An 11164-nucleotide genomic window follows, 5' to 3' on the forward strand; every position below is an offset into this window, starting at 1 on the left:
CCAGAAGTAAGAGTACCATTTATATTTAGTATTAAGATATACAGAGAAATAAAACATTATATTGAATAAAGTTTCTTTATTAAAACTTTAAACTACACAGAAAGATAATTACTAGACTTCTTCCTTCCTTTATCAGACCCAACTGCCAAGATCGGCGCGGGTCACTCGAGCTCAGTCGTTAATGTGCCTTTGACATATTACTTCAACAACATTGTACTTACATTAGAACTACGTTAATGATATAATGTTACATCCAGCTTATTTCACAATTTAACGACAACAATCGTCAATCAACGTAAATAAACGGAAAATGCCGACGTGCAACGAAATGAAACATTCGTTTCGTGTACATAATTATACTTGTACATAAGTTCCTGAACTTCCAAAGATTTTTAAACATTATAAAAAATAGTAAATTACACTTTTTATATTACAAGTATGATCCAACAATAATTCAATTAAATTTACAATTAAATTTTATTATAATAATCTTCTATGCCTTAATGTTTCCGCTACACAAAAGATGTTGTATCATGTTCATGAAATATGTATTATGTTAAAAATCGCGTTTAGATACGCCTTTTTGTATATTTACATATGATAAGAGCACGTTCAGAACGTCAAGCAACGAGAGTCCATGATAGTTGCTCCATAAGAAAAGAGATACACAGATGTATCGTAACGTAAGAGATGTGCTACAAACAAAAACCGACATTACTAACCTATTGCACATTTGACATTGAATTCGCAGAGAACCCAATAAATAAAACAGTACCAATATTTTTGAAATTACAAATATTTATATGCAATAACCCATGGCATCATTCAGCCTCATTAGTTTCAATCACTGTGCGAGAGATCTGTAGCAGAAAGCTTCAGGGCCGGCTGTAGAGGTATCTCGGATGACGTTTCCGAGGTGTCAGAGCCGGGCGTGAGCATTCTCTGCATCCTCCGGGACCACTGACAGCTGTCCTCGGTTTCAGACTCTCTTACGGGCGATGGAGAACCAATTGTAGACTCTACTGAAGAAACTGTTCTGTCTGTCACGTCGTCAGTTAAAATGGGCATTGATTTACCGACCGATTCGTCGTCAGTCAAAAGTGGCATGGAAATAGGGCCTACGGTCACATCCCCCTGTTCCACATGTGAAGTAAATGAGATCTGAGTACTAGGTGACGGTAATACAGCGGTTCCATAGTTGTTATTACTGAGTGGATCCGTTGTTTTTGGCGCTATTCTAGGATCTGTGACTGTGATAGGCAATTCCAGAGAAGTGGGAACCGTTTGTGGCGTAACGCCTATCACAGCTAGACCGTCTTCCAAGTTGGTTGGCACAGCGGGCTCACTATCTGCTTTTGTAGGCACCTCTACTGGCGTCATAATCGGCTGATTTAAAGTCGTACTAGTCTCCGAAACGCGACAATGTACAGACACGTTAGCATTCAAGTCTCGAAAGTCTGGAGCTTCGTCCCGGGCAGTGTCTGCATGAAAAACGTCGCTGTTGGCAAGCGCTGCCTCTAAAATGTCCCTTCGCTCAGGTTGGGCTACTACACTCGGGAGAGGGTCAGCCATGGGGACGAGTTCATTATTTTCTAACATTAATGGGCGATTGTCCACTATAGTATAATTTCCATTATCTTCTACACATAAGTAAAACGAACCTGGCAGGCCTCCAAAGTGTTCTCCCGGTACTGCCAGCAGTTGCCCGTCCGAAATTGGTGCTTGTAGAGAAACATTTGGCTGCTCAGGTTGTATAATTACCGGTTCTGGCTGGCGTGCTATTGCCGTTGAAGGCAAAAGTTCTTCAAAATTGTCCAAGTCAGGGTAAGTAGACGCCGAAGGTAGCGAAGCCGTGGTCTGAACTGGTATTAAATTTGTTGAAATTGGATTAGACAAAGGAGTCAAAGCCGGTAGAGGCGATATAGGCGCAGGAGCAGGAGCTATAGCTATCTCTGGTTTAGCCTTTTTCATGGGTGTCTGAGAATCACCAGTTGCTTTTCTCACCCTTTGTTTTGGCGTAGGTTTACAAGTAGGTTCGCCAGCACCTGTAGTGACACACTTTTGTATGGCTACTTTGTTTTCTTGAACGACACTTGGCGATTTTGAAATGAACTGCCCTGTCCTCTGTAAATGCTCAAACTGTGCAGTAGTTAGCTGCATAACGGTACCCGATTTTCTTTGGAAAAATATTAAAGGTTCGGGTGCATCCTTTTGGATAGTCTGCACAATCTTTTTAGGCTCTGCAGGAACTATCCGCTTTAAAGCTGGTCTTATTTCTGGCATTGGTGTTATGTTTTGTGTTGGAGAAGCTAATAAGCCTCCAACTATCAATTGTCCTTTAGATGTAATTATTGCATTTTTTTGTTTTGGTACAATTCTTGTTTGTCCCTTAGTGGTTGTGGCAGTTGAAACAACAGTTTTTTGTTGTATGACTGAATTTGTAGTGATTTTATGAGTGACCGTTTTTAATTGAGACACATTAGCTTTATTAGGAAATAAGATCTTTTCGTGTTCCGGGGTTAATATGATTTTCGATTGTGCTCCTTGAGAATTGGTTATAATCATCACCGTATTACCAGCATTAATATTTTCTGAAGGCTGTAACAGCTTAGCAGAAACTGCCTTATTTTCTGGAATACTTAATGTTTCTGGCGCTTTACCAACAAGAACATGAGCCTTACCCGTTTGTGGATCTATAACAATTTTTTGTGTCCGCGCTGGCCGAGGTGAGCTGGGCGTGGGTAAAATAATGAACTTTTCGGTTTTCCCTGCAGTCTGAGAAACTGTCTGCAGTAAGGTGGAAGTAGGCTGTTTGACTTCTTTAATGGTCTCAGACGGCGTCATTATAATCTTCTTTTTCCCTGTAGCCTTTTCTATCACTAGCATAGGTTTAGCACCGCGCAACTTTGACGATTTAGAAAGAATATTTGGAGTAGTTGCTTTCGTGCTCTCAGTAGATGGGCTCATGACAATTGTTTTAATTTCTGGTTTGCTAATTATAGGAGTCAAAGTAGGTTTTTCACTTTCAACTACAGCTGCTTTAGATTTAACAAGTTTCGGCGGATTAGTTGAGTTAGTAATGATATTGCCATCGGACATGACTATAGGCATTTTCTCTATATTCTCAGGTGTAAAAATGTCGTCGGACAAAACTATGGGCATGGAATTAATGTCGAAGACAGATTCATCACGCTTAGTTTCGTTAATCAGCTTTGTTTCTTTAACATTAGTTACGAGGGAGGTTTGTGGCTTTATTTTCTGTATTTTTGTTAATGGTTTGCTTATTTTCTTAAACTTTTGTTGGATCACTATTGGGTTTGTGTCTGAAGTATCTGGAGATGTCTGAATAGTGTAAGTCTGTATAGGAGACCCGTCTTGAATAGAGCTATTAGTGTGAGACAGAATAATTTTGTCAAGGTTTGAAACTTCATTAACATTGTTTAACAAGTTTTTACTAGGCATAGTTCGGCGGATAATTATTTTCTGTTTAGATGGATGGGATTTACCTTTGATGGGTTTGCCAACATCGAAATTCAAAATTTTTTCTTTGCCTGGAACAATGACTTGTTTTTTGATAATAGTTTTATTAGTCGCTAATCTAGGCGTAGTTGGTTTTTCTAGAATCTTTAATAATTTACTAGATGACTCATAGGAAATTGACTTTCCATTTGATTGTTCTGTACTGGACTCCTTAGTTATTAATTTTAATTTTGCATTATCATTACCACTTTTCACTTCATCAATGTTGATACAAGAGGTGTCATTTTTATTTTCTGAATTTACTTCAATGAAGTTTAATTTGTGATCAATACATTCTGACATCTGCACTAGAGACTGTGCTGCATTAAGATTTTCACTTTTCTCTTGTTCAGTCTCATATCGAACCACTCCATCTTTTTTTTCATTATTATATTCAGACATATTTTGTGCAATTGTTGTTTCTTTTCTACTGATTGGGTCAATAGTTTCACCTAACAATATATCTTCACAAGCTTCTATAGGTTTAATTTCTAATGGCGGTATTGCAATTTGATGTTCTGAGAATGATTTATTCTGTATAGCAGTAGATGGCAAATTAATTAAAGCTTCCGCTATTTGAAGATCACATTCTGTTGGAGCACTGCCAGTGACAAGTCCTTGCAATCCTGGTTTATCTTCAGTAATCACAGTTTCACCTTTTGTTTCTTCAATTTTTTGTTGATCTAATTTGTTGTCAACTGTGTTATTTTTCTTCATAGATATACCATCAGACACTTCAGTTTGTTTGGAATCAACATCAAGTTCATTCATTTTTTTTAAATCAATACATTTATTTCCATTGTAGCCATTAAGGATGTTTACTGGCCCACTATCTTTGTCATCATCAAACAAATCCTCTGGAGGATCATTACTAATTATCTTTGTTACCCTATCAGTCTCTCGCGAAACATTTAGTAATGCGTCCACTGCTGTATCAGTAAGGCGCGATTCTACCGATTGTTCATAATGCAATTGTTCGTCGACCTCTTTTTTTGAATCATCATTGTTTTTGGCATCCACTTTTTGTGGAGAAATGCTATTTGTTTCTTTTTCAACATTATCTTCTTTATGAACAGAAACTTCGATAGTACCTTCAATTAAGGTTTGACCATAGTTATCACTATTACTTGTCAACAAAGTTGGACAAGGAGGCAATGCTAATACACTTTTTACTTCAGAAATATCTTCCTTAACTATTATGTTGTCTTCTAATATTCTTTTACTGTGAACAATATTAGTTACAGAGCTGTCACTGGTGTCATCTTTTTCAATAGTCAATTTGTTACTTTTTGTCACTTTTTCCGTTATTTCTGTACCATTATTTTTGATATCGGAAATAATTCTATCTTTCTGTTGTCGCTCAGCTTCTGCTTTCATTTTCTTGAGTTGTATTTTGGGCGCTAAACGGGCAACTTTTACATGTTCTACAGGTGAATCCCTAGGTTCTGGTGACGAAGCAACCTCAGCGCCATTTGTTTCAGTTTCGGACAAATCCATCCTCTCAGCTGCATTCAACTGCTCTGCTACATATTTTCCTATAGCATCTTGACTTCTAGAATGTCGACTTCGAAAAAAAGTTTTAGTTTTAAAAATAGTTTTTGGGGGCTGATCAATATTAGTTTTCGTTTCTTGTGGCTTATGACTTAATGACTTATCTCCTAAGTTATCAGTTCTTTTATCTGGCGATTTTGCAATCGAAAGCTCTGGAAAATTTTCCTCTACTTTTAATGAATCTGGAACGGATGGTAATTCTGGCACTGCTGTCTTATTAAGTAATTCATTAACCTCTCTAGCTACTTCATCATCTTCAACACTTAGACTTTTTAAACTTTCTTTGCGCTTAGATGGATTTTTTACACGAGGTATTTTCCTACCAGCATCTTCTTCTAAAGACCAATCTTCATCTTCACAAAACTCATACTTTGAATCACTTGATGTTTCGGGCTTTTCCGTTTGCTGTTCTTCAGTGCCTTTGCATAAAGTTGACATTTCACTCGGGATCTGTGCGCTCGGTAATTCAGCGGGAGTTGGAACGTCGGGAGAGTCGGCACATACAGGAACTTCGGGTGATCCAGTCATAGCCATGGTAGATTCATCATTTGAATCTTCTCCTACATCATCCCAATCAGCTAGAAGGCTGCTTTTGATTTCTTCATCAGTTTTTGCTTTCTTTACTTCTGTATCAATAGTTTTTTCTTGTGATGGGCGTTTTTGAGCTTGATTACTCTTAGTTATTTTAGCGGGGTTTTCTTGCTTCGTTTTACGAGATTTCGGGGTTTTAGATGAGTTTGGTGTAGATTTAACTTTCAAGCTTTTTTTCCTTACTGGAGAAGGGGTGTATGGCGTAAAAGTTATACTGTGGGTTTTGTTATGCATGATAAGAACATTCAGGCGGGTAGTTGTGAATGGACATGCGTGACACGAATATATACCGCTACTGGACATGGTTGGAGTACTTATGTTGTCTATAGTTTGTTCAATAACATTTTCTGATTTCTCCTCAGGGTTTTCAGAACCAGCACGACTTGTGGATGGTGTTGAATTATTATCTGTCGATTGGCTCAACGGGGTTTTTGAACCCTGTAGCAGGATATGAACTTTGTAATTGGTTTTCTCCTTAACCTGAAACAAATAAAATTCTTCAAATAAATATTATTAAAGAAAGTCTTCATTATCGTTCTATAAGATTTAATTACTAGTTGTGTTATTTTGACAACTAAGTTTTTTTTTTTAAATTCTTTGAAGTATGCTCTGTAGGGCTTACAATACCGAACTAAAATCTTAATACCGGTAATTGATATATGAAATTTGAAAAACCGGTATTATTAATAAAAAAATTACTGTGTATATTTTTACTTACCTCAGTTGCGACATTGACTTGTGTATTTTACATATTATAGGCTTGTATGGCATTACATAATTAAAGAAACCAAAAATATAATTAAATTTAAAGTGTTTATGAAATTAATAACTTGCGTTTTGTTTATTAGAGTATGCTCTTAGAAAACATAAGCAATAAATAATTCAATTTTTACTTGTAAACACTACAGCTGATTTGCAAAATGAAACAATCTAATCTACACAATTCATTAATTTCCATGTTACATGTTTTATGTATTTGTATGAATGAGAATTTGTATGAATCTATTCATTGGGCAGTAGATGTAAAACATACACAATCGCTTTATATTGCCGACACCGCCGCTTCTCGAAGGTGGCATACTGGGCTTCGTTTGTATAATCAATGTGCCTGATAAAAATTTTAATACAATGAAATTGTTTGTATATCTTAGAAAAAAATCTGGTAATCAATTAATTTCATTTTAAATTGGATTTATATTGTGGATAAATTCAATTTTCATCAACTAATGTAATACCGAAATACCGGTATTTTTACATAAATACCGGTTTTTAATAACGGATAAAAATTGTCCAGGATTCTGGTCGACGGGATTCCGAAATCCCGGTATTGTAAGCCTTAATGCTCTGTGTTTTATAGAAGAGGTAGAAATAAATATATGATTGGGCATGAATTCTTGCTCATAACATTTCATTATTTTTTTAATTAAATGAATTGTCAATATGCAAAAATACAATAACATTTGTAAGATATTTTCTGTTACCTTTCTGGTTGGTGTTGAGACTCTAGATATATCTGAAGATCTTCCTCTTCCACTTTTTCCTGTAACAATAAAATAAGGATTTACTCTGTTGAAAGTTAGCTGTTACAAAATGTCAACAGTAGACACAACAGTTAGTGGATATTAATTAAAAAAAATTAGTTTTATCTGCATAGTAACACAAACAGTTACCTTTTTTAAGTGATAAAGAACTTCTTTTCGATGGATCACCAAAGAGACCCGCATAGCTCTCTTTTTTCTCCTCTTGAAATTCATCTCTAGTTAGAATTGCTATATCACCCCCTACTGCTGTTTCTGCTCTGATGACATCTTCTGGAAATTTCTCCATAAGTCCATGTTTAGTTCTGTACATATCTGAAATAAAGGGATAAATACTTTAAACAACATAATTTTGAAAAGAAAAAACAATTAAACTTGTTTGGAGAATTTTGTATTAACCAATTAATTCTAGCAATGAATACAACCAACAGTTTAACAATGGAAAAACCTCTTATCCCAAAATGTTGATAGCATACTTTTACAAGTGTCAATATCATTCACACTATGATGTTCTGCGAGTTCTTTCGATGGTATTTGTGATATAAACATAAAAATGAAAATTTACAATAAAAATACATACAAACTCCAGAATTAATATCATGAACCATAGTTAAATGAGGCCATTAATGAATACTAACTGCTGTTGTTTCATGTGAAGAATATAGGAAATTATCAATATATTAAACAGTAATAATATAAAATAAATATATAATGTATGCCTATTAATAACGAATATTAATAATGAAATGTAAAAGAAATTGAAGATCTAATTATGACAAATAAGACAGTCGAAAATTGTGCGAGGATTAGCTTTTTATTTTGTCTATTTTCTATAAGAGCTCTATAAGAGCAAATTTATAATAACATATACTGTATATGTTATTATAAGCTTGCTCTATGTATTATAAGTTAATCTATTATCAATTTTATGCCTCTACATAATCACTCAGCAGATAATATCTAAGTACTTACCACAGTAAGTACTTAGTTACTGAAGTTCATAATGCCTTATGTAGGATTTTTTGCATGTTAGTAAACATTAAGATTACTTGGTTAATGTGATTAACAATCACTTGCAGATTAATGTTTGACTAGAAATGTAGGGTAATTTTGGAAAAGGTATTAAAAGGGGAGCTCTTTTAGAATAGAAGGTATTAATATAGCGAAGACAACAAGTGCAGCAAGGCCTTTGCTACTGTAGTTTGTTCTTTTGTTAATACAGTTGTATTTTGAATGTTTATTGAGTTTAGGAAGTAAAAATGTCACCAGCTTCTTATAAATGGTTCACCATATCTCACATTTAAAAACTTACAAGCCTTTATTTATTAAACACTGCTATAATGCTCAGGATGCTATTTCCAAAACAGCAAGGGTATTGCCGCCAAAAATTATTTAGCAACACCATGGTAATTATTGTAATGTTTATCTTAATTTTTTTTGTTTTCAATGCATGATTTTACCCTTTTTGCTTGTAACAAAATTTTATCTGTATATTCTGCATACCATGTTTCTTATAAGGTTGTTAACTGACTTGTTAACCATTGTTGCATTAGTATTTCCTAAGTGACACTTTTACTAATAACTATAATTGGTATTCTCTGAGTGAAATCTTCATTTTAGAAGCCAAATTAAATGAGTGCATGAAGTTTTAAGACAATACATTAATCATCAAAATAACATAAAATGTCACTTATGAAGGATATATCAAGAATAATCTGCCTCTATATAAAACCATATAATAAAAACATTATCATTAACAATATTTACAAATAATGTACCACTATAGTGGATCAAAGGTCACCAGAGGCAATGATGCTACTGACGAACTGTGCTACTGATGATTGTTTATGACCTGAAGCCTCTCATCCTTCTACCAATTGGTATGGCCAAATTTCTTTTGGAGCATAACCAAATTGTTTTAGAGCATACTGTGAGTCAACACTATTATCAATGGACAAGCCGTGAGCAGTGCCATCAAGCTAAAGAGGCTATGCCTACTTATAAGCTGCTAGCTCCCTAATACCTTGCTCCAACAAAGGCAACCACAACTACATCCAGTGGCAGGGATCTTAACTAATCATGTTCTTTCAACAAACACCCGTTTACTTTAGGTATTACAGAAAATCCTTTATGTAAGGCATGCCTGGAAGAGGATGAGACTGTTGCTTACTTTCTACTTTGTGGTAATGGGTAGCACCCAATGGGGCTACCCATCTCAGGTCACCAAGATGCCGCCCCGAGGTCAACGGCAACATCAAGGGTTTATTGAGATTTACAATAGTAACTATTCTCTTCATCTTTGGATTCTTTCTTGTTAAATACTAATATCATTTCCAATAAATAATGTAAATGAACAACAACAGAATATACAGCATGGGTGCAAAAGTTTCAGATGTCAATGTATAATAGTTAATTTATAGTACACCTTATCTAAAAATCAATGGTTTCAAAAATAATAGATAATCTGAAGTTAACATAGAAAAAGCATTTTCTAAATATAGATTATTACATATTAAAATTAATATATTTTTCTTTCTGTAGTAGTAGACTTTCTACTGCCAGAAGTCATTGATCTGGCACATTCCAATAGCTTTAGATTCATCACTTTTTACTGGTTAATAAGAAATAGGTGCAAAAGCTTTAAAACTCTTTGCCATCTAATCACTCTTTATATACCATTATGCAGAATTTAAAGGTAATTACTAGTAACAATCTATGATAAAACAGTGAAAAGTTCACAGTATTCTTAGTTACTTAGTTGAAAAATAAATTACTGTGTTAAAATAACCATATATCTAAAAACTACATGATGTTATTCCCAATTTAAATTTCAAAAGATTGCCAAACTTGTACAGACAAAATTTAATATTTACAATCAGGTAAATATGACAAGATGAGGGACAGTCTTAAATAAAAAGAAAGGTTAACTTAATGAACTATTTGAATACATATTTAAATTGTCAAATAAAAAACAAATTAAACTTACAGAGCCCTTTGTTGATAAATTCAGCTTTTCGGCTGCAGTTGTATTTAAAAATAGAATTGGTGTTCTTCACATATTCACTGAAAATTATAAATAATATATTTAATACAAGACTTTAATTTTCTGAAATATCCATTTGATGGTAAGCATCACAAAAACGAGTAAGGGTATGTAAATCAGAGATATAGCAAATCATTAATATCAACAATTTAAGAGATTGGATAGACATTTATTGAACTGTAATCAATTGCCTAACAATAAAATATTTATTTACTAGAATAAATGGGGAACATATCTAAGGTTATATTATTAAACTTACTAAGTATCTTCTTGAAAAAATTTGACAACTGCAATGGGAGGCTTCCTAAATGATGGCAGGACATCTGGTGGTAGCTTCTCCGGGCCTATCACTTCGCCGGGCCACCAGCAGGAGCCCAGCTTCACCCAAACCACATCCCCATCCAAATAATTATTTTCGGACTGTTCACACATCACCACTTATCTGTTCAGACGAAACGCACAACCATATTTTTACTCTATAGTAAGTATAGGTCGAGAAGATCAGTTATCATAACATACTTTGAATCGATAGTAACACTTAACTTATGCGCGAAATGTTATAGTATTGATGTTAAAAAAGTATAATTCCTGTGATTTACTACAGTATTTGTCATTAAACTGGCAAAATACTAATTGTAAATAAATTCACCGACTGCGTACGATATTACGTTTTCGGCTCGTACAGATGGCAGTCCTGATTATAACACCAAATAAATAAATATCTGCAACAATGTAATGAAATTTTTAGCCGTATAAACTGAATAATAACACAAAATTATTTATGACATGTGTCTAATTTTTTTGCAATATTCTGTAAAGTTTTTTTAAAAAAGACCATGTACAATTTCACCGGAAACTATGGCATGAGCAGCGTCAGCACATACCAACTTAAGGATTCAATCAAATATGGTGTTGCAAGAAA

At 34.3% G+C, this 11164-nt stretch overlaps 1 protein-coding gene across 1 annotated transcript; it reads right to left on the bottom strand.

Annotated features, from left to right (window-relative positions):
• Positions 1 to 56: 56 nt before the first annotated feature.
• Positions 57 to 11082, bottom strand: LOC137923403 (mucin-17-like). The gene is made up of 5 exons (XM_068766649.1): positions 10502 to 11082; positions 10186 to 10262; positions 7332 to 7514; positions 7143 to 7201; positions 57 to 6141 (listed from the first exon to the last, which is right to left on the bottom strand). Exons 1-5 carry the CDS (start codon positions 10672 to 10674, stop codon positions 841 to 843), a joined length of 5793 nt encoding a protein of 1930 aa, XP_068622750.1. The 5' UTR covers positions 10675 to 11082; the 3' UTR covers positions 57 to 840.
• Between the last annotated feature and the right edge of the window lie 82 nt (positions 11083 to 11164).

This window comes from Battus philenor, unplaced genomic scaffold (assembly GCF_028537555.1).
Source record: "Battus philenor isolate CCGP_79_NKW_IND1 unplaced genomic scaffold, ilBatPhil1.0.hap1 SCAF_21, whole genome shotgun sequence".
NCBI classification, from domain to species: domain Eukaryota; kingdom Metazoa; phylum Arthropoda; class Insecta; order Lepidoptera; family Papilionidae; genus Battus; species Battus philenor.

Coding starts and splice junctions, on each gene's coding strand:
- LOC137923403 (XM_068766649.1), bottom strand. CDS start 10,674: ATGTGTGAACAGTCCGAAAATAATTATTTGGATGGGGATGTGGTTTGG. Junction 10,263..10,501: donor TTTTTTCAAGAAGATACTTA/GTAAGTTTAATA, acceptor TATAATTTTCAG/TGAATATGTGAAGAACACCA. Junction 6,142..7,142: donor TCTCAACACCAACCAGAAAG/GTAACAGAAAAT, acceptor TATTTGTTTCAG/GTTAAGGAGAAAACCAATTA.